General features: G+C 32.8%; 1 protein-coding gene across 1 annotated transcript; it reads right to left on the reverse strand.

The window, feature by feature from the left end:
• Positions 1 to 2547: 2547 nt before the first annotated feature.
• Positions 2548 to 20167, reverse strand: LOC127700035 (inter-alpha-trypsin inhibitor heavy chain H2-like). Its single transcript, XM_052203482.1, has 5 exons — positions 19962 to 20167; positions 12162 to 12204; positions 7718 to 7831; positions 6179 to 6544; positions 2548 to 3532 (listed from the first exon to the last, which is right to left on the reverse strand). The coding sequence occupies exons 1-5, from the start codon at positions 20040 to 20042 to the stop codon at positions 3291 to 3293; spliced, it is 846 nt and encodes a 281-aa protein (XP_052059442.1). The 5' UTR covers positions 20043 to 20167; the 3' UTR covers positions 2548 to 3290.
• Positions 20168 to 25512: the final 5345 nt, after the last annotated feature.

A 25512-nucleotide genomic window follows, 5' to 3' on the forward strand; every position in this document is an offset into this window, starting at 1 on the left:
TCCTGCTAAGAAAAATACATTGTACCAGTTCATTGGAAGAATGTTTTTAGAGTATAACTTATTTTACATTTTTAAGAAATAGCTTGTATCAATCCAGTTATCTCGGCGATTTGCAGTTCACATGCAAGCAGTAAGATCAACCAAGTAATCTTAATACAAAATTTAAAAAGTACTAGTAAACGAAATTGATTTGATCTACCATTGCATATATGATAGAAAATTTATCTTTCGTTTGCCAAATGCATAAAATGCTCAATGGACCTTGTGATGAAATACAACCACCAAATATTTCACCTATTCAAAAAACTCATTATGATCATACATGAAATATTTGACTTAATTTGACCAATTTGGTTCATAAATTTCTTATCATGAAACCTTTCTTTCAACCAAAACAAATCGAGAAATCCTATAAATTTCTTTCAATACATTTTTTGTCATTCCAACTGTAAATAAATAAAGACTATACAAAATGTATCATTCTGATCTTCATATTTGGAATACCATAAAGGCATCAAATTTTGATTTTTTTTGTATTGGGTACTTGAAACAAATAGAACCACACATAAGGATTTTACCAATATAGATCTGAGTTATGTCTCTTTCTCCGACGAATATCACTAACTGACGAACAAAGTAAAAATTACACAATTTTCAAATTTTGATTGCATCAACTCGCCTTAACCTTTCATCGTAAAACTTACAAGACTGTTAGAATATGATACAGCATTTTCTCTGAATGGTGCTTCTCTTTGACAGCTGCATAGTCACTCTCAAAATTTCAACCAAACAGATGCATCTTAAAAAAGTTGGATACAATTTTTCAATGGAATGTCTACTATTTTTATTCCTCCCATGGGGCGCAGATCAGAAGATTTCAGAATAGCATAAATGGTACCATTTTTAATGAACCAGATGCGCATTTTCGACAATTAATGTTTTCTTCAGTGATGCTGGAGGACAAAATATTTGAATATCCAAAAAAAGTAAAAAAAAGAGATTTTCAATGGGATGCGATATGTTGATTTACAAATGCATTTGATAGGATTGGGCGTGAACTAGTTTTTGCACCTGTCCAATCGGGAACCTCTAGCCTTTGTTATCTATGATTTGTTAAAGATTTATTAAATATTTTGTATGTTTCGGATTTTAGTGTTGTGTCCATTTAACTGAACTAATATACAATATTGTGTAGGGCCAGCTAAAGGGATTTTCGCGCTGCGTTGAAGACCCATTGGTGGCATTGTGCTGTTTACTGCTCTTTGGTCGGGTTGTTGTCTCTTTGACACATTTCCCGTTTCCATTCTCTATTATATTTAGTAATTGTGAGTTTACCTTATATCGGTTTTTTTTTCTTTTGTCTTTTTCTTGTTTGTTTTGGGGTTTAGTACCGATCTGATGAGTTAAGCCCTTTCCAATTGTTTTTTACAGCTTGTTCTTATGTTGTATTGTTACACCACTGTCATAGGTTAGGAGAATTATTGATCGCTCAAAGGCATGTTGAACCCCGACACTGATGTGCCTGTCCAGTGGTTTTCGTTGGTTGCCGTCTCTTATTGCTGTTTTTCGTTTATTGTTGTGACGTAAATCGAGTTGTCAGTTTTCTCTTTTGAATTGATTCACATATTGTCACCCTGTGACTTTTTATAGCTAACACGTTTGGTCATTGTCCGTAATGTGATTTATAACTGTTCTCATGTTTGTTCATTGGTCATTAATGCGTAGATGTCTCATTGGCAATGATACCACATCTTCTTTGTTATACATGTACACCAAAATTATTTTCATTTACCTGTGTATAATATTATTGTAAATGGCGAAATTTGTTTAAGGTTATTGTTGTTTTTTCTGAAATTGTTTAACATTTCACAGCGGTATACTACTGTTACTTTAATTATTCATCCCTTATTTTATTGATTTTGTATTTACATTGTATCATAGATTAAATTTATTCGATCAGTGTATGTTCACTTGTGTTAATATGTCTTCTGATTGAGTAAAGCCATTTCAATTGATATTTTATAGTGTGTCTTTCTATGTTGTGATGTTACACTATTGTTTTAGATAAGGGTGAAGGTTTGGTACCATTAAAACGTTTAAACCCGCTGCAATTATTTGCACCTGTCCTAAGTCAGGAATCTGATGTTCAGTAGTTGTCGTTTGTTGATGTGGTTCATAAGTGTTTCTCGTTTCTCGTTTTTTATATAGATTAGACTGTTGGTTTTCTTGTTTGAATAGTTTTACACTAGTCATTTTTGGGGCCCTTTATAGCTTGCTGTTCGGTGTGAGCCAAGGCTCCGTGTTGAAGACCGTACTTTGACCTATAATGGTTTACTTTTATAAATTGTGACTTGGATGGAGAGATGTCTCATTGGCACTCATACCATATCTTTTAATATCTATTTAAATTTAGCCTTGTTGTCTACAATAAATTGATGCAGGGGATCCCAAATTCATTTTACTTACATTTGATGGAGGATTAAGTTTTGTACAAAAGAAAAGAAATAAAAATAAAAACTTAATTGTACGTACAGATGTACAGCAAAATTGAAAAATAGAAAATTTATTAAAAAATAATTTTAATGAGAAACACAATTTGAATAGTATTATATACAGTTTTTACATACAATTTATACAAATATTAAGCAGAATGAAACCATACATACATGTACTTGAACAATTCCTACAAAATCTATCTTCGAAGCCGATGCAAATAAAAAAAATCTTGTTTGAACGGCAATGAATTTCAAAAACCATAAACGGGTCGTATTTCCTAAGTTCTTCAATTATGGACCCAGATGTCCATGCCGTTTATAAATTTCGCCATGTAGCATAAGATATGAAGCAATCATGCCGAATTGTTAGAACAAGGAAGACATTTTTTAAGATATAAGTAATTACAAATATTGAAAATTTGAAAATGTTCATCGTCTTGAGTTGAGGAGTGTGGCGTCTCACTTGATACTGTGCAAGAATTCGTATGAATACTGGTAAGTATTTAAATATTTCTTTTTGCAATGATTTTTTCAAAATTTGTCCTTCATATATATTTACATGCAGTTTAACAATGTGTTTAATTTTTGAACAATGTACATGTAAATTGATATAATAATTATTATAGATCAATATTATGAATTTCTTGAACAATTTAAAGATCTCGAAAACTAAAGTACTAGTATTTTCATAATAAGGAACAACTAAAAAAGTCAAACGATATTTAAAGTTTGAGGACATTATCATGCTAGTTTCACAGTACTACGCATGCATGAAATCATGAGACTTTTTTTTCTTTATGCGGAAGTAATATCAGAAGCAAAGTATTCGCTCAAATGACCATCAAGCAGTCCTTCTGTTCTCCTGTGGACATTCCAACACCAGACCATTTCGCCGGTAATAACATCTGGCAGCTGGTGTAAAATTGCTTTAAAATGTGTTTTATGTCCGTTTTCAATCTCTCTGAAATGGCCACGTTTTCTGCCTTGCTTGTCAATGCTGATCTTCTTCAGCGTTGTCCTTTTGTGTACAAATTGACCTATATGTATAAAAAGTGGAGTTGTTAATATAGAAATAAAAGGATGTGGTAAGATCGCCAATGAGACAACTGTCCAACAGAGACTAACTGACTTAGAAGTTAAAAAATATGGTCACCGTACGGCCTTCAATAGTGAGCACAACTTATACCGCACAGTCAGTTATAAAGGGCCCCGAAATGACAAATGTAAAACAATTCAAACGGAAAAAACGAGAAAACTAAATGCCAGATTAGTGTACAAAGCAATGAACGAAAAATAAATATGATATACAACAACAAGCGACAACTACTGAATTATAAGCTGCTGACTTGGGACAGGCACATACAGAATGTGGCGGGGTTAAACTAGTTTGTTGGCGCCAAACCCTCCCCAAAACCTGGGACAGTGGTGTAACAGTACAGCATAAAAAAACATTATAAAAATAGTTGAAAAAAGCTTGACTCATCAGATCGATACAAAGCAGAAAAACATCTAACAAAAACACAGACCGGACGTGGCAGGCTATTTATACATCCCCACAAAAAAAGACACAAAGTACAGATCTGAGAGTACTCACAGTTACTGACAGCTAGTTCAAAGTCAATAACAACTAATAAAAATATCATGTATCTAAGACTAAAAAATCAATCAGTACACATCCAACATCCAATAGATTAAATGTACAGACGTCATTGACAGTCAGATAAAAACATGACCTTGTGCAATGCCAAGATACAGGGGTGCGTTCAATATCATAGCTGCGACGTAGGGCTACGTAGATTTCGACTAGTGAACGTATAGCTAGCCTAGCCGCTAAATAGATCTAGATAGCATAAACAATTCATGCTATCTAGAGAATCCAAAATGGCGTCCGATAGATTATTATTAATGACGTCATTTGGATAGCCTAACTATTAATATATTGTTCAACATAGATAGATATCTAGAACATAGAGGCTATACTAGCTGCTTCGGTATTGAACGCAATCCTGGTATCGAGATTGTATAGCTATGAATGTACATATGTATATAAAAATAATATTTCGTTTGATTTTAATTTAATGAAAACAAAAATCAATATCTTTACCAATAAAACAATATTCAAAGAACTTATTACAATGTTGAATTGGTAACCTTTTAGAATAAATGTATTTAAATGATCGATAAGTTTACCAGGATCGTATCTAAATTTTCGGGCTCGGTAAACAACATCTCCATAAAAATTAGGACGTGCTATCCCGTTTGAAATAAGTTTTCTACAGGTACAGCCAAACTTCAAACCAAATCTAAGAAGTGTTCTCATTTATACCTCATTAGTATTATTACTTTCTATCTTTCTAAATATTGACCGGTTTGTTGCAAAACATTACTATAACTTCCAAATCCAAGCTACTTGATTTCGTGTCTTGTTCTATTAAAGCAGCCAATGATTAGTACTTTAAATCGAAGTTTTGCCCTACCAATGAAATAAGTAAATTGAAGATTATTAATAATTATTTTTATTGATTATATTTAAGTTGATTTAAGCGATAAAACATTTTTAAGCTATTGATTAGGATTGCGATGTGGACTAAGTACAGTCCTCTTACATTTTTTTTGAATTGCTATACATTAAATGTTCACTTCTCTGTTTTAAAATAACAAGCTTTTTAAAAGACTGTTATAAATTTATAGTATGTAAATAAAGGAACTAAAAAAGCAGAAAAAAATGAAAGGTCAGTGAGCTTGTTTTTGAGATATAAGCCATTGAAAATTTGGCGGGGAATGATTCTCTCTATATTTTCCATATACTTAACGTTGGCACTTTTTTTCTTTCAAAAACTATGAAAAAATAACAAGGATTTTATAACATTTTCAAATATGGCTTTTTAAACTATATGTATTAAAATTATAAACAGAAAAGTAGGGGTTAGCGGGCAAATATTTTTTAATGGCACTGCATGGATAAAGCCAGAGGATTCCGAATATCTGGCAAAAATTTAAAACCAAGAGGAGCGAACATCCTTAAATAAACTAAATAAATGACACAGCTACCAAACTACAAACAATTCAAAAGACATCTATCAGTTTTAAGAATTAAGACTCTTGATTGGAGGGAAAGTTCATCAAGAATTTATTTATAGTATTAGATATTATTTGGTCTTTTACGTTTATTCAAAACGTGTCTGTACAAGGGGCAATTTGGGAATTTTCAAACGCAGTGTTCGATTTTCTATAAATTACCAGTGGGCTCACAGCAATCTCTCAATATTTACTTACTTTTACTTTTAAATTTCTCTGATGCTCGACATTTACGCTGAATGCCGTTTACGCATATTTTAACTGGAGTTATTTTCCTTTTTCTTGTTTATTGCTTATTGATACGACAAATGAAAAAAAAATCTTAAGACATTTGTCTAAATTTCAAACAGGAATGAATTTTTAACAAACATTGTTTTTTACATATTGGATATTGAAACAGTTGTTCATATCCCACATGAAGTTTATGTTGGCTAAGAATTTTATTTATTTGCATTGCTAGGACAACAAAAAATAGTCACTTTTAAACAGGTCATTCATACCAGGGCTATGTATAACAAAAATCGAGCGTTGATATCAAATTCAAGTCAATTGTAATAAATACATAAAAGATATTAAATCAAATACATGTAAATATTGATACACACCCAAGATACCCTCTGCTTTATCCGAAATTCCTGTTTCTTTGTCTATGTTCATATTCAAATAGTTGACATTCAGACCCGAATCTTCCTTCATGAGTCGACGAATCTCCATACTGACGTCATTTCCAAGTTCTATGTACATTGTATTGCCATGGTGTCCATTTCCATTAAAGTTTATTTTTATATTATTCATTTCAAAGACATGTTCTTCATTCCAAGCTAACGATGCGCCATTGAAAGTAATGTCGTCTGGCTTGATGTGGATCTCAACATTACGTGTTTGTAGAAAAAGTTCACCAATGAAAGTCTTGGAACTTCCGTCCGCTTTTTTCTTGTTTGATCCAACAATGCCACCATTTATTGTAATACCTGTCGATAAATATAGATATAAGAAATAAATATAGATATTGACTATTTTGTTATCTTATTTTACATGACTATATTTTAATCATAACAATGTATGGAAAACTGAATGATATAACAGAAATTCAATAATCAAAGTTTAAGAAATGACTGTCCATGGTCACTGTACGACCTTCAACGATTGAAAAAAACCTCAAACTAAATATACCAGCAACAATGATCTGACTTATCAGACATACATATTATGTATTAGTTAGAGATGATTTCATCTTCCCAATTGTGAATTTTCCATTTCTATGTAGCAACATTCCAGCAGCGCCTGCATACGGAGTATATATGTCCCAATTGATACGATATTCCCGGGCTTGTATTTCCTATCACGATTTCCTTGATAGAGGATTGCTGCTCACAAGGAAGCTATTAAACCAAGATTCCAAATGGTAAAGTTGAAATCATCTCTTCGTTACGGACGCCATCACGAGTTGGTTGACCGTTATGGAATAACCGTTTCACAGATGATATCGGATATTTCCAAATGTCGTAACTACAATACCCTTCCCTTTTCACGAATGTGACCTTAGTACCGAATTTGTAATAACATAAGCAACACGACGGGTGCCACATGTGGAGCAGGATCTGCTCACCCTTCCGGAGCACCTGAGATCACCCCCAGTTTTTGGTGGGGTTCGTGTTGCTTAGTCTTTAGTTTTCTATGTTGTGTCATCTATACAATTATTTGTATGTTTGTCTTTTTATTTTTGGCCATGGCGTGGTCAGTTTGTTTGCGATCTGTGAGTTTGACTGTCACTCTGGTATCTTTCGTCCCTCTTTAATTATGTCCCTCTTTATGGACCATCGAACATGTTTAACATGTGAGCTATATTTTAATCATGTTTTTTCTCTTTTTAATACGGGGATTCTTTTAATTTTATCCATGTTTAACCTAGCCACATTCTTTATATGTCTGTGCAAAGTCATGGACTTTAATTCAGTGGTTGTCTTTGGTTCCGGTTTGATATTTTTTTGTCTTGTTAATTGATTTTAGAATAAGTTTAACCTTTCGTTTTCGTTTTCTTTTTTACATTGTTTCACATCTTGTCCTGCAAAAAAAAATCAATAATTACTATAATAATAAAGAAATAAAATATAAAAAAGCCTTAACATTTTTAAATCATTCACCTGAAATTGGATCTTTTAGCATCCGAATGACATCCCCTTCACGTGCATCAATGTCGAAACACACTGGAAAATCAAGACTGTCAATTCTAAGCATGAAATGGGGGTCACCTCCGCCTGTATTGTAAAATAAATATATAATTGAAGCCACTGCATCATATGAGTATCAAGAAATTTTTAAATATAATTTTTAAGAATCGTTATAAGTGACAAGAACTACAGATATGCTGAATAACGGATGTATGGAAGGCTATGTACCGTCCATTGGCAAATATGAAATGCATATTCAGGACGAGAACAAGAAAATCAACAATTTACCTTGTACTGGACTGACACCACTGTGCTTAAACTACTCCGGCAAAAAATGTTTGGACTCGATGGTATCTAATATTCGGCACGGTGACGGAACATCAATAGACAGAGAAAAGGTAGTTTTCTGTTTATTTATTTGTTATTTTTATGATACCGAAGAATATATATACATTATAACTATTTTCTATTGTGAGATGTAATATTTTCTAGAACCGTTCTAGATTAACGGAGAAATAAGTAAAAATGCACGTCGAAATGACGAATTGAGTGAACCTTGCCTCGAATTTGTTTAATATCTCGTTAAATTGTTCACATTGTACAGGAAGAAAGATACGGAAAGAAAAAGTTATTGACATGGAGATTGCAAAACTAGCCACTTTGAGCACCTCAATACTTGTATTTCTGTGTATGGAACGAAAGAAATGGGTCATGTCAAAATGGAAGGAGACGGTTTTGTCAATGTGTACAACCCGGTTTTGTCCTAGATTTCACAGGGCAGAACCCCGTTTTGTCAAAGAAAAAAAATGCATAATCGCATAACATAATTGAACTTCGGCGTTTAAAAGGAGTCTGGTGGCTTGTTGGAAAACGATTTCTTTCAGAGGACAACTTATTATTTATTTGAATCTGTAAACACTGGAATTCCTACTTTATTGGAACAAAAATAATTATAATTTTGCTTTGCATTTAAAAAAAAAAAAAACTTTAACTGCAAAATAGAAATGAAGGTTATAACGCAAATTGAGATTTAAGTTCTCTATACTTTTTTTCTATGAAATATGTAAATTTAAGTGATCAAACTTGAAATTAGAGTTTACGGTCATAAAAATTGAAACACGCACATTTGATATGTGATTTTCTTGCACAACAGGATGGTTACCTTTATAAGTAATCCAATCTACCAGGGAGTGTTATATTGAATGTCTCTCTGGTATCTTTCACCCCTCTTTCCTATAATCGTTTAAAATAAATCTTCTTCAGGCTAAGTGTCTATTATAAGACATGATAAGAAGACAAATGTTTAGGTGTAATATCACCAAATCATAGTACATCCGGTTGCATACGAAAATAGGTCGAAAAAAATATTCCCTTGAATTTGACAGTTGTAGGTAATTAATCCTACATTTCATTGCAGTAAAACATTTCTGGGTCATAAACATATATCTTGGGTATTTCAATAGAATATTTTAGAAACTTGAGGTTACATGGTTACTAAAGCTTGTACACAGATAAAAAAGAGGTGAAAATTTATTGGTTTACTTCCAGTGATGGTTATTTTCTTATATGCACTGAAATGTTATGTGAAATTTTTTCTATAGTACTGGACAGGATAAAACTTAACTCATGCCAAGTATTTCTTTATTTGAAACAAAGATAAATTCTGCACAAATTTTTGAAAAGTGCAAATTTAACAAAGACTAATAGGGGAAAATCAATGGTGGTAGTACACCTATATGCATGCAGAATCGCCATAGAAAATAAATGTTTATGGGGGAGAAAAGGATAATACTAAGTGTAAATTTGTACGATAGTCTCAGGCCATCAAGTAAATGCAATAATGATTATCTTATTCAAAGTTCTATAAATAAACAGTTATTTCTTCATTGTGTTATGATTATCGTACATTGACGTTGGTCAATAAATTATTAACAATATATAGGGATGGATTTAGGTTTTTACATAGTGGGCATAATTCAAACAACTTACATACCGCCGAGCGTAGCGAGGCGAACAATTTTGTGGACGATTTTAAGCTAAAAAAATCGTAAAAAACATGATTTAATTTTTATGGGGCCATCAAAAGTTGGGGTGGGGGCGTGCGACCTATACGCCGCCTGGATTGGTCACTAATATTATATAACTAAATCGTATACCAACTTAGAATTTTATAAGAAATAAAAAAACAGGGACACCCGCGAAATTGGATGTATGTGAGTAGGATTATCATGTTTATTCTAAAAATTCACATTGATATTTTAAAATTGTCGAAATACGAAACCAAAGGATGCAAATTCGTGGCGGCTTGAACTATTTGTATGGAGCTTCATATGTCAGAAGTTAGAAGGCCTGGCTGCAACATACCTCGCACACAGATCTTTTATCTTACGATGTTTCTATCTGTCATATGTCCATTGCCCTTGACCTCATTTTCATAGTTCAGCGATTTCCCAACAAAATGAATAGCTGTGAATGTCACACTGATAATGATTGATATCCATGATCAAGGTTAACATTTCGTGTGTTCAATATAAAAAAGAAGATGTGGTATGATTGCCAATGAGACAACTCTCCACAACAGACCAAATGACACAGAAATTAATAGCTACAGGTCACCGTACGACCTTCAACAATGAGCAAAGCCCATACCGCATAGTCAGCTATGAAAGGCCCCGAAATCACAAATGTAAAACAATTCAAACGAGAAAACTAATAGACTAATTAATGTACAAAAAAATGAATGAAAAACAAATATGTAACACAAATCCGTATCTCTAATACCATAAGTAATAGGTCAACTATATTTGCTCATATGGCCACATGACTATTAATGTGACCTTGAACTTATTTTCTTGATTAATTGGTAAATATTAAGTTTTTATTTTTTTTATTTTTTGGTTTTAATGATTGTAATGTGTTCATGTCCGTCTGGCAGGTTTCATTAGACCTTGACTTTTTTATGGTTCCATGAACAATGTTAAGTTTATGTGATACTTTTATTAAATTATTTATCTTACAGATCTTCAAAATAGATTCAATTACGATCATTCAAGCAGTCGCTACATGTCAGTGCGTACACTCTTCTATAAATAATATGTAGTATTTATTTTTGTTGAAAAAACGCAAGTGAAGTTGTTTTACAATAACATATATGTTGAAATTCTATCGATGGACAATGTTTAGATCCGTGTTAACGTTGCTTTTCATAAATTTTGGTTTCAAAACAAAACAAAACCGGGTCATAAACATAGACAAAACCGGGTGATTTTGTAGTAAACAACATTGACAAAACCGGCTCCTTCCATTTTGACATGACCTATTTCTTTCGTTCCATACACAGAAATACTGAAGTATTGAGGTGATCAAAGTGGCTAGTTTTGGAATCTCCATGTCAATATCTTTCTTTCTGTACCTTTCTTTCCGTACAATGTGAACAATTTAACGAGATATTAAACAAATTCGAGGCAAGGTTCACTTAATTCGTCATTTTGACGTGCATTTTTACTTATTTCTCCGTTAACATAGAAAGGTTGTAGAATATATTACATCTCACAAAAGTGAAAATAGTTATATATGTATATATATTCTTCGATATCATAAAAATAACAAATTAATAAACAGAAACCTACCTTTTCTCTGTCTATTGATGTTCCGTCACCGTGCCGGATATTAGATACCATCGAGTCCAAACATTTTTTGCCGGGGTAGTTTAGACACAGTCGGGATTTTAATGTGTTAGTTCATCAGGTAACAGTACCAAGATAGACATGTCACCCCACCACGACACATTATTTTGACTTCATGCTGAATAGTGTTTACCCTCACTCCGGATGAGAAATTTTTATTACTTTGTGGTTAATTAAAACACGAAAATATAAATTAAAAAAAAAGAGATTACCAGATTATTATATTACATGTACCCTTAGTCACTCTGAAAACAAAGAGTAAAGACTATTAATGTCGAAATTCTGGTACATAAAGATTTGTAATATTTAATGTGAAAATACTGTACTAATTCAAATGTATTTCATTAACGCGTGAATAAGACGACATGTTAATCTACTGATTGATTGATTGATTGAATTATTGGTGTTTAATTCAACTTTCAGCACTATTGCGCTATTTCGTGGCGGTCAGTTTTTATTGGTAGTCTAAGATGAAGCCGGAGTTCCAGGAGAGAACCACCGACCTTCGGTTTGAAAACTGACATTCCTAGTCAATTAAGATTGGAGTCAAACGCACCTTCCACGTGTCGGATTCGAACTCACAACCTCAGTGTTGACAGGCTAGTGATACAGTAGTTCGACTACTTAGACCACTCGTCCACCGAGACCCCTTACATCTACTGAATATGTTTCTCGAGATACTTTACTAAATAAAAGGGATACATTAAGAATACATTTTATTCTATACAAACCTCCGCCTTCTTTACCAACACCTTTTTTCTTTTTTTCATCCGGCTACAAAATTTTCCAATACAAATCAATTGCATAAATAAAAGAAAAATCTCAGGCAGTTAAAAATAACTTGTAAGGTCACAGATGTGTTTTTGTTTAATTCGAGTCCGCTAACTGGTAAGTTTTTGACAGTCTCAGGTAAAAATATCAAAAGTTCATATTTTTGTTTCAGATAAAACATCTTATTATACTGATTAGTGAATATCTTAGACTAGATAAAATATTACAACAACTATAATTTTGTATTTAAATGTCTGTTTCAAACAGTACTGGTGAACTTCTTTTCAGTAAGATCAATATTTCGTACAAAATGGATCAGCAAGAACTTAATTCTAAAATAACGGTATCATAAACAAATGAGAGGCGAAAGATACCAGAGTGACATTCAAATTCATAAGTCGAAAATAAACTGACAACACCATGGCTAAAAAGAAAAAGACCAACAGACAAACAATAGTACACAAAACACAACATAGAAAACTAAAGACTGAGCAACACGAACCCCATCAAAAACTGGGGGTGATCTCAGGCAATTGTCATCATACATTCTAATGTTGGTTGCTGTATTAATAGAAGATTCCATACCAGTACAGGAAAATAGTCTTATAGAATAATGTGAAAAATTGTATGGAATTTAAATGCAGAAAAACAGTAACCATATTACATGTAGCCTTGCTTAAAACTATATATTGAATCGGTAATAACCCCCTCCTCCTAAAAATTTTAAAAATCCAAAAACAAAACAAAACAAACAAAGCAGAAAAACAAAAACAAAAACACATTACAGTAACAACAGTCTGATTTTAACCAGTTATCAATAAGTCTAGTGGAAAAAGAAACATTTAAAGGACAATTTCTAAACATGTTTTCTTCATAACTGTTAGATGAACCGTTAAAAGTTGGATGTGAATAACAACTTTTATTATTAAATTCCTGGAGGCGAAATCATACGTTCAGCATAATTCTCTTTTTGTGTGATACTTAAATTTAGTAATTTTTTAATTTATTTCTGATATCAAAATCACTGTCGTTAAAGATTTTTTTGTAATTACAACATTTAGGATTTCCCTGCAGGGGTATATCAAACCACATAAAAATGTACATTTAATCAGAAGTATCCAACCGAAATCACTTTTAAGGAAAGGAAAATAAACAATAGGAAAGACAAGTTCTAAAAGGTTCGTATGAAGATATCAATAAGAAATTATAATACCAAGGCATAAAAAAGACTTACTAGTAGGTCACTGTTGTTTGAGTTGAGATAGGTTCATTTTTTCTGTAGTTTAAACATCTAAACTACTAAAATAACGAGATCCAATTTGTTAGCCGTCATGACGTAAAAACGACGAATCAAAGAATTCAACTTTATATATAACTGATATAGGACAATGGTGTTGATTAAAAATTACACCATTCCCGGCCCTTCGTTTGTTTTCCACATAATTAAAGAGGGACGAAAGATAACAGAGGGACAGTCAAACTCATAGATCGAAAACAAACTGACAACGCCATGGCCAAAAATAAAAAGAAAAACAGACAAATAATAGTACAGATGACACAACATAGAAAACTAAAGACAACACGAACCCCACCAAAAACTGGGGGTGATCTCAGGTGCTCTGGAAGGGTAAGCGGATCCTGCTCCACATGTGGCACCCGTCGTGATATTACAAACCCGGTAAAAAGTCTAATTCGGTAGGTCACATTCGTGAAAAGGGAAGGGTATTGTAGTTACGACATAAAGAACATATCTGATATCATCTGTGAAACGGTTATTCCATAACGGTCAACCAACTCGTGATGTCGTCCGTAAAATTTACGAAGGGATGATTTCAACTTCACCATTTGGAACTCTTGGTTTAATAGCTTCCTTGTGAGCACCAATCCTCTATCAAGGAAATCATGATAGGAAATACAAGCCCGGGAATATCGTATCAATTGGGAGATATATACTCCGTATGCAGGCGCTGCTAGAATGTTGCTACATAGAAATGGAAAGTTCACAATTGGGAAGCTGAAATCATCTCTTTTGTTGTAAAGTTTTGTTTTCAACCGACCCTCATTGTCAATTTCTAGATGTAAGTCAAGATATGAGGCAGACTTAACTGTGTCTGTAGTATCCTTTATCGCTAGTTAGATGGGATAGATTTGTTCAACATAGTCACCAAATTTTGTATCATTTAGTGAGAGAACATTAATATTACCAATAATTAATAAGACTTAGTTCCGGGTCGAATCCGATACCGATACCAATAGTGACTGTTACCTGTTACCTAATCTGTACTTTCCGTCTCTGTCTGGCGCACCACCAAACGGTGTATTTGGGATTTGCTATACACGAGTCATAATCACATCGGAACTTCGTCATTATACAGGGATAGGCACTACTAAATTCAATCATTGACAAAAATATATATATATACTAGTAGTTTCCGGTTGTAATAAGAAAACCAGGCGGGATTCATACATAAAGATTTTGAAAGCAGAGAACACTGTGCACCTTATAATCAGCATGACTTTATCAAATGACAATACGAATACTAAAAATCCAGGATGAAAATAAGGCGTACATGTAGGAACTTTAAATCAGTCACGGACCCGTGTTCTAGTCTCTTATATAAAAATAAGAAGATGTGGTATGATTGCCAATAAGACAACTCCCCACCAGAGACCATGTGACGTAGAAGAAAGCAAGTAGAGGTCACCATATGACCTTTAACAAGGAGCAAAATCCTTACCGAATAGTAAGCTAAATGCCCCGAAATGACAAATGTAAATTAATTCAAACAAGAAAAGTAACGACCTGATGTATGTACAAAACAATGAACGTAAAACAAATATGAAATTTATGTTGGACTGTTTTCTGCTCTTTGGTCGGATTGTTGTCTCTTTGACACATTCCCCGTTTCTATTCTCTATTCTATTCTGTTTCCAGAATTTAAAAAAATAATAATTCAAAGTGTCTATACTTTTTCATAGTTAAGAAGAGTTGATATTAAATTATAACTTAATCACGTTACGCATGATGTCCTGGGTTGTTTGCAGAGTATATATCATCTTAACTATCTGTATGTAGTGTTAAAACAAGTCTATTAAATGGGTGTTTATGAAGATTTGCCATAAATTGAGGAAGCAATAAGGAATAAATCTTCAAACATAGGACATTAATGGTTATACTTGATTTACAATATTAAAGTTAAATATTTCATTACTGAAAACTAAAAGACGGCAACTAATATAATAATAGAAACCACCAGACTTATCGAAAAACTATTTTTAAGAGTTACATGGGACAATCCGTTGATCAGAGTAGTATGGATCCATTCATGTTGATTATACTGATGTTCAGTGGTTGTCGTTGTTGATGTGGTTCATAAGTGTTTCTCGTTTCTTGTTTTTATATAGATTAGACCGTTGGTTTTCCTGTTTGAATGGTTTTACACTAGTAATTTTTGGGGCCCTGTATAGCTTGCTGTTCGGTGTGAGCCAAGGCTCCGTGTTGAAAGCCGTACTTTGACCTATTATAGTGGTTTACTTTTACAAATTGTGACTTGCATGGAGAGTTGTCTCATTGGCACTCATACCACATCTTCTTATTTCTATCTAAGAAACTTTTGAAAGTAATTTGATATTTTTATTGTACTAAAAATTGTACAATATATTTTATAATGAAATATACATATGGCAAAATTATAAAAGTTTGTGTATGTCTTCATAACTTTATAATTTGTTGAAAATTCAGGCATTAAAGAGAAATCTATGAGGTTTCCCAATCAACAATTTAAACAAACCATCGCCCTACATGTATCTGTTTTGAAATAATAGCATTATAAAAAATAAATTCAAACCATTACCCAAGATAACATTATATTGAAATCATTAAAACAGTTTTGAAGAATTTGGATATTGCCATATTAGATAACCAGTTGATAAGTTTTTTTAAGTATGGATTGTGAGGTTTGCTTTCTTATAGACTACCAACTGTTTAATATGTAGGTATTACATATTTTCTTTCATCAACGCCCATCCTCTAATATAATTCCGTTATGAAATATGTGCCTCTTAGATCACATTGCTTGACATTACTACTCAAGATAGGAAGATGATCATGTTGACAATTTTGTATTACAACCCAAATGACAATCACCAATATCTTTCTCTTACGATTTTTATTTGTAAAACTGTACGAAAGGCATTGTCTGCAGCCAGGGTTTCAGAAAGAAAAATAACATTGATAATGGCATTAGAATCCGCCAAGATGGACTTTTACAGTACAAGTTATAATAAGTAGTATATTGAAGAATGGGTCAGTAAACAAAACATAAAACAGTTTTTTGATAAGTCTGGTGGTTCCCTACCGTCCAAATTTAAATGCATTGTCACACATTATACGAAAATTGGATAAAAATAGAAAAGCATCCTCAACTATCCAAGATCTATCCTAAAGCTATCCGTACTGGCTTTTCATAAACCTCAAAGTCTTAAAAATAAGTCAACGGGTATGTGCCTACAAATTACGATCCTTGTCAACTGGCTCTTTTTATGTTCTGGGGAACAAATTTTGCATACCCAGACCTAAACAAACACACAGAATGACTAAAACCATGAATGCAATTAGTTATTTAAGGTACCAGGAATTATAATTTAATACGCCAGACGCGCGTTTCGTCTACATAAGACTCATCGGTGACGCTCATATCAAAATAGTTATAAAGCCAAACAAGTACAAAGTTGAAGAGCATTGAGGACCCAAAATTCCAAAAAGTTGTGCCAAATACGGCTAAGGTAATCTATGCCTGGGATAAGAAAATCTTTAGTTTTTCGAAAAATTTCAAATTTTGTAAACAGGAAATTTATAAAAATGACCGAAGTGCTGACTACTGGGCTGGTGATACCCTCGGGGACGAAACGTCCACCAGCAGTAGAATATATATAGCTTGCAAGACTGTCAATACTATGTATCTCCTACGATGCAAATGTTTTATGTTTTCCTTTGTTATTGGCTGATTTCATCATTTTACATTTAAAAAGAATTGGATAATTTTTTTTATGAAATTTAAAGTTTATTGGTTACATATTATCAACGGACTAAGTTAAAGTTATGATACTCACCAACAGACATTGTATTAGTAATTTTATGAAAATATGTAGTAGTTTGCATTCTTTATTCAGATTTATCAATTTATCACATCACGTTTCTTTAGCGTTTGTGTCAAGTTTTGAATTTCACCGTTACTGATTTCAGCTCCTTTAATGTTTTTTTTTTGTTTGTTACTTTTCTAAAAGAGAGTGATGAGATTTAAATGAGTTTTTTTAGCATCTCTACTTTATCTAGAGATAACACACATTTGACCCTTCACAAAGGTTATTTTTGTAACACTGGGCCATATACCCAATGGAATTTTTCAAAAAGAATATGAAAAAGAGTAAATAAAACTATTCTACAAAATTGAGCAAAATTTTACATATTAACACTAACGAACCTGTAGCATACTCGATCAACGGATTTTTCTACTATGTAACGTCATACAAACGTAAATCAACGGACTGAGTCCTCGATAAAACCGAATTACGCCCTTGATTTTATTACAGCAAATAAAAAAATCCTTTTGTAAAAGATTGATTGGTAGGAAAGTATACAGAGTAAAGAAATCAACAATAACTGAAAACGGAGACAAACTGACCTTCAGCGGAGTATGATAACTAATCGAAGACTTCTAAGTGTTTTGCACACTCAAGAAATAGTTTGTTTTATCGAGTTCCATATCGGTTCTAAAGGCAAAGAAGAACAAAAGCATATGGACATGACGATTTACTGACTTCAGATACATTTGTACATAACGAAACTCATACTGTTTCTTGTGTTATTTGGGAAGTCAATACAGTGTGACATTGTGTTGAGCATGCCGCTTTGAAACCAGTCGCTGTTGAAACGTTCAATCCTCACTTTACTGTGTTTTACTGTACAACAATGGAACAGACGGTACGATACAGTTGAAAAGAAACTACTAGAAAATTCATCTGATCGGTACAAAGCACAAAATAACAAACAAACAAACAAACAAACAAATTGACACTTGACAATCCTTACCGACCTGATAGTACTCGATTTGCTGAAAGCTAGCTTAAAACCCAATTTCATACGTTTTTTTTTCTAGGCTAGACAAGAATATATGTAAGTACACCTCCATATGATTGGAGTAATTTGTAGGCCATGCTTGTTGACAACTGGACTTCAAAGTTACACCACTCCGAAAAGATTTTGTATAACAAATCTACCAAGTGTGCTCATACTAGTATTCTGTACGGCGTTTCTCAAGATTAAGATAACAATTCGAAAAGCTTATGTACGGACGACGTACTGCATGTGATGGAAAAATGTCGTCTGCCTCGAGAACAGAGGAAAGTTAAAAACAGTATGCTATTTTTTTTATCGGAAAATGTATGAAAGTTTCTACACCCCTTTTTCAAATCAATAAAACGAATAAATTTTTCAATTAAATGTTTATGCGATGTTATTTAAAAAATTTATTCAGAAGTTGGAAGCTGGGGTCGAATGTCATTTCTTGATCTTCTTTGAAGTTTTACTTAAAAAGGCAAATGACAATTCAAGATGTAGACACTCCCACATATGCAGTAGCATACAATTATTACATAAACATTAGCACGTTTGTGCATATTATCTAAACTCGAAAACTGAAGCTTTCAAGTTGGAAAACTCGACCTTTTTTCTTTAAAGAAATAACTAATTGTGTTACATTTTCAAGCATCTAATGTTTCGGATTGGTATGCATATCCTTGTGAATATCCAGATCAACTGTCATATTACACAGTGATCGGATTTTAATATCATAAGTCTATTATACATGTATTTATGCGTGATAACTGAAGCAAACTAATTTAACAATCCAGTTACAAAGTATGCATGTGAGATTAACATGCATTTAGAGGAAAATTACATATAATCAGTTTCGGTTTCTGCGTGAGAAAGGTCGAGGAGACAATTTTTGACACATGTTTGTACTTCAAAACATTGAACTGTCTCATTGTGAAATATCAATTTCATCACGTTTAAAGTAAAATATGGGAAGTGAAAATGGGACACATTCATTAAGGAAAAAAATAATTCAGCACTGAACCTAAGACGGGATGGGGTAGTGATAGCGGTGGTGCAATTAACAGAAAGTACCAAAAGAGTGACCAAAATGAGTCACTGGATGGAGGTTTTAATGTAAGAATTACCTGTCATGATGAGGGTCTTAGATGAGAGGGAAGGATGGTGTTTTTTAATTTTTAAATTTTTTTTTTTGGGGGGGGGGGGGGGCATTTTTCTGATTTCTTTAATTTTTTTTATCGTTATTTTTAGGCCCATTTTTATCTACTCTGTAAACCCTTTCTAGACTCTCCTATATATACATATTATATTGAAATTATTATTTTTCAATTTTAGTTATTCTTTACACCTATTCAATGACTTTGTTTATACTACTTTTAATAACTCATAAGTTTAAGTACATATTTATTGAAAACAAGAGAAAAGGTGATATAAACGTGATTACAATAATAATCGACAAAATAAAGAATTCTCCCAAATTTAAACAATCTTTATATGTTAACATAAGTGTTTGCATTTTGAAATGAAAAATACATAATTTATAAATTCTTAAACATTTAACACCTTCATGTCGATATTGAATTATGTAATCGCCCGGCAATCGCTTTTCAGCTATCAGACTATATCTTTGTAAAAGTATATTTACCTGTGTTTGTGAACATCCTTCTTGTAAAATTGAGAAAAGTACCATAAAGACAATACAAAGTGTTGACATTATTCTTTCCATGATAATTTTCAGATTGCAACTGTATGCAAGTGAAAAACGTCTTTAGTGCAAACAAACAAAAATTCCAACTGGAAAAACCTTCTGCATGTCAATAACCTCTTACCTGGTTAAAGTAATTGAGCCTAAATTTAGATGAGGCGGAGCTAGAAAGCATATTGCGTTACTGTAAATATCTGCTTTTTATTTGTTTTGCGTCATAAAATTTTCAAAACAGTTAGATCAACACACCGATACATTAAATACGACAAACATTTTAATGCCCTTTTCTGTATATCAAAATCAATGTTTTTCACCTATTTTGTCTAGCTTGCTTCACTTGTCAAAAGATTTTCTGAAGTATTTATTGTGTATCCTCTCTGGCGCCATTGTCACAAATTGAGGTCCGAACTTCTTATTTTGTAATAAATATCTAAATTAAATTTTAAAGGAAAAAAGTCCGATAGGAGATTCCTGAGAATATTATACCGTTTAAACATTATCGAACTTATCAAAAGTAATTTTTCTGTTGTTAATCTTACACTTATAAGTAATTCGTCTAAATAACAGCTCAACAATGTTAAATCTGTAAATTTTTTGTTCTTCCCTGGCTGGGATTCGAACTCATGTTACTGAGATATCGTGGCACCAAACTGCCTAGCACTGTGCCCGACGCGCTAAACCACTCGACCACCTAGGCTCTACAAAATATAAAGCTTTCGGTGGCCGGGTGTTACCTTTCCTCGTCAGTTTTAATCTAGCGTCGTAACACAGTACATGATATATAAGGCATGAAGATGTAATTGTCACAGATCAGCTGAATTATCTATTGTAAAGGATCCTACAAATTAATGTAAGATGCAGTCACAGAAATAATTATATTATAAGTACGTCTGAACCAGTGACGTCTTTACAACATATCTATATAATTTAATTTTGGGTGTAACGCGTCTTCTGATTGGCTGACGTTGTTTTGTTTATCAGCTAATAGACATAATTTTGTCATGTGACCGTGACGTCATCAACGTTTTTTCATGGTTTACTCAGGTTTAAAATGGAATTTAGAATTAAATTATAAGAAATGACTGTAATATTTTTTCTGTCTATTCGAAATAACATAAAAAATGTGGTGCACACTTTGCGGGTTATTCAGTGTGCACCACATTTTTTATGTTATTTCTTCATAGATAGAAAAAATATTACAGTCATTTCTTATAATTTAATTCTAAATTCCATTTTAAACCTGAGTAAACCATGAAAAAAACGTTGATGACGTCACGGTCACATGACAAAATTATGTCTATTAGCTGATAAACAAAACAACGTCAGCCAATCAGAAGACGCGTTACATCCAAAATTAAATTATATAGATATGTTGTAAAGTCGTCACTGGTTCAGACGTACTTATAATATAATTATTTCTGTGACTGCATCTTACATTAATTTGTAGGATCCTTTACAATAGATAATTCAGCTGATCTGTGACAATTACATCTTCATGCCTTATATATCATGTACTGTGTTACGACGCTAGATTAAAACTGACGAGGAAAGGTATCAGCCGTCAGGAAAAGGGAGCACGAGATGTTCCTGGTCAAGGGTTCTCAGCCTGGTTGCACAAGGAACACTTGCTACAGACTTTTTAACGCTGGGTGGAGATAGAGCGTTTGCTGAAAAGTAATAATAGAGTATAATTCGGTTTCTACTGATTCCTTGAGGGACATAAAAAATAAAACTCCTTGTCCAGCATCAGCATGGGAAAATCAAAATTTACACATAGAACATTTTAGAACTCCAATCAAAGGCACTTGTCTCTGAAAAAAATATTCATATATACTTTAATATAGATTAAGGTAATGTAGGTATGGACAGTTTTTTTCAAAGACGAGTGTACCTGTGACTTCAATGCATTTATAGTACAGCATGCACTATTTTAATTGAATATAACTCGTAGTTGCAATGTTAAAGTTGGTATTTCCATGGCGTGACATTCAACTTTGAAAAATAATAACTTTTCTTTGCTCTTTATCGAGCCATGATAGTTTAGCCCATTTGGGAACGGTAGAAACCCTTAAGTAAAAATATAATAGCCGGAATCAACCTAGGTCTGTGGGCTGTTTACTTCCGGTTGTATTACCCATGCAAAATATAGGACATTTTCATTACATTTTCTTTAAGTATGTGATAAATAATATTATAACATCTGTTATGCTATTGAAATACTAATACGAATTTCATGAATAGCGCAAAGGAAAACAATGAAATTTGAAAGAAACGTAACCACAAAATACATCCACTGTACATTAAAATCTTCAATGGTTGGGTCATTTACTCGCAACGGCAATATTTAGTAAATATAAATATGGTTTAAAAACATATGTTCGTCTTCAGCATATAACAGATAAGTGTGTAAGTGTGTATTATAAAATTGTCTAATCTAGGAGAATGGAAAGAACTGATAATAAACATTCACTTGTTATACCCCTGTTTCTTAAGCAGGCAGATTATAGTGATGGGGTAGTCTGTCTGTCCTTTCGTTCGTCCTTGCGTCCAATCTTTATATCCACAACAGTTACTGCTCTTGAACCACTTGGCTGATTTTTTTGAAATTCAACAGAATCTTATTCACATGATGTACTTTTGAACTTTTTATAACATTTCTTCATATACAGAAATTTTTGAGGTTTTTAATACACTTAGTAAAGCATGGATTTTGCAAGGGCCGTTGGAAATTTAATAGGAGCTTTGTTCGAGGTATCCCTATTTTTAGTAAATGGGTAAACATGTTTCTACTTTGTAACACATTGTACTTTATTGATGGGTTTACTATATCAATAGTAAAAACTCTAAACGCTCTACTTTTTCAATGTCAAGAGCAATGATGAAAGCAATTATGATATACTTTTGAACAAACGCAAAACTTGCAAAAGTTTTTTATTAACAAACTTTTAAAAAGTGGTACAAGGATGTTTATGAATCACTAATTATTATAGCTAACTTTGAAATTAAATTATCACATTTAAACATCAAAAATACGAGTGAATATTCTTAAGCCGAGCCTTTATTAATGGGTACCGCAGACATAACTATCTAGTTATGGTTTTCCCTGACACAAATAGAGAATGGAATTCCCACTTTTATATATCAGTCTCATTAAGTGCATGATGTATTCGTTCTTTCTTTAAACATTTAATAAAACCAGTTTTAACCAGTTTGTTAAACTTTATGATTGATAAACCACACATTCTCGTGTAAGTTTCCGCCTTATGCATATGGAACAGTGCACTCGACATAAGTTTTTGAATAATTGAAGAAACATATTCTACCATTACCCCGTTGACTACAATTATCACCCACTCTTGATAGTTTAATAAATGTTAACTTTATCTATCTAACTAAAAGTAATACATTGGGAGATGTGGTAGAATATGTGCATATACAGTAGGTCAAATTTATTTGTTCAGTGTATGTTCAATGGTGTTAATATGTCCTTTGATTGAGTTAAGCTATTTCAGTTGATATTTTATAGTGTGTCTTTCTATGTTGTGATGTTACACTATTGTTTCAGAAAAAGGGTGAAGGTTTGGTACCATTAAAACGTTTAAACCCGCTGAATTTGTTTGCACCTGTCCTAAGTCAGGAATCTGATGTTCAGTAGTTGTCGTTTGTTGATGTGGTTCATAAGTGTTTCTAGTTTCTCGTTTTTTATATAGATTAGACCGTTGGTTTTCCCGTTTGAATGGTTTTACACTAGTAATATTTGGGGCCCTTTATAGCTTACTGTTCGGTGTGAGCCAAGGCTCCGTGTTGAAGACCGTACTGTGACCTATAATGGTTTACTTTTATAAATTTTGACTTGGATGGAGAGTTGTCTCATTGGCACTCATACCACATCTTCTTATATCTATTGTATTTATAACGCTATCATGGCTATAGGCCTCACACATTTATACATATTCTCAATCCAAATGTAAATGACTTAGCCATATGTCGAATTTCGCATCCGAATAAGGATGCAATTTCCCCTCTGGTACCCATCCCACATTTGTTTTTATATTCCCATTCTAGGAAATGGCACTAAATTGCATTCACATTGTACGTCCGTCAGCCCGTTTGTTACATAATTTGGTGATACATCTTTCAGGTACTGAATGAATTCATTTTTGGTCAGCTGCTTGACAGTGATTAGTTGTAACGTGTGAGCCTTTTTGGAGTTGTCAGACACGAACGTCCTGATTGCCAATACTTTGAATTTTTTAGCATGTTGAATGCACTTTAAATGTTTCGTCACACTTTTCTCAAGTACTACGCATAGCTTCATACATAGCCAGCTGTTTGGTAGTGATGAGTTGTAACGCATGAAAGCTTTTCAGATCTGGCATACACCTATTGCCTGTTTTCCAATATTTAGAATTACGAATGGGGCATGCTTTCCACAAAAACCTATGGATTCTTGTCCGTATTGCTCTAAACTTTGTTTTTGAATGTTTAAAATCCGTTTCCAGCTTGTTTATACAGATTTTTCATTACTCTTGATTTGTCTAGACCATATCAAGTCTTTCCGATTTATTTTTTTATTTCTGTTAACTTATTGGTGTCACCTGTTATTGGCGTGATAATGAAAAGCTAACATCCTATATGCTCCACGATGTAATAAATAGTTTGGCCACTTGGGGTGAATGAACACAATATCAAAACAGTCTTATAGATCGTAAAAAAAAATCATTTTCCATTCAACAATGCTAAAACACAGCTCATCAGCAAAAGTTCTCGTTCCACTCCTATGTGTATTGGAATGGAATATATGCCGGAAGAAATATAAACATCACTACATCAAACAGACCTAAATTCCTTCCTTACTTTTATTGGATTTTTTAATATTTATAAACTGTCGAATTGATTTATAAATTTATTTGTTTATCTCACATTATTGGATAAAACAAATTATGTATCATTTCAGTCTATTCCAACATGTATACTAGTATGATATTAACTGAAAAAATAATCATATGAAAATTATAGTATTAATCATTTCTGGAGTGTCAAAACTTCTTTGGATTTTTTAGATAAATTCAGTGCTTTTGGTTGTTCTTTCAATTCGGTTGACAGCTTAGATCTTTCTAATCCCTGCAAAACACTACCACAAAATCTTATCTAATAAAAGTTTTCCTATTTCATTTAATGGTCCTTTAAAAAATCTGATTGCAAATTTATTTGCTGTAACTCATAAGCCTTCTTCTGTAATTAAAAAAGGTAAATAATATGCTAGATTTACATACAGGAAGTGTGATGAGAAATGATTGAAGCTATATGTTTTCGTTAACAAAATCTATGTGCGTTTCGGCATCGATAGTATGCAGTTATTCCTATGGGTACCAATTACTCCTCTTTAATAGCAAACTTTGTTCCTGTTTTGTAATGGATCCTAGTTTATGGCCGAAATTAAAAAGATTCATCGAAGTTCCATTTAATTGATAAATTCAACAACACTTAC

The sequence above is a fragment of the Mytilus californianus genome, unplaced genomic scaffold (assembly GCF_021869535.1).
Source record: "Mytilus californianus isolate M0D057914Y unplaced genomic scaffold, xbMytCali1.0.p SCAF_47, whole genome shotgun sequence".
NCBI lineage: Eukaryota > Metazoa > Mollusca > Bivalvia > Mytilida > Mytilidae > Mytilus > Mytilus californianus.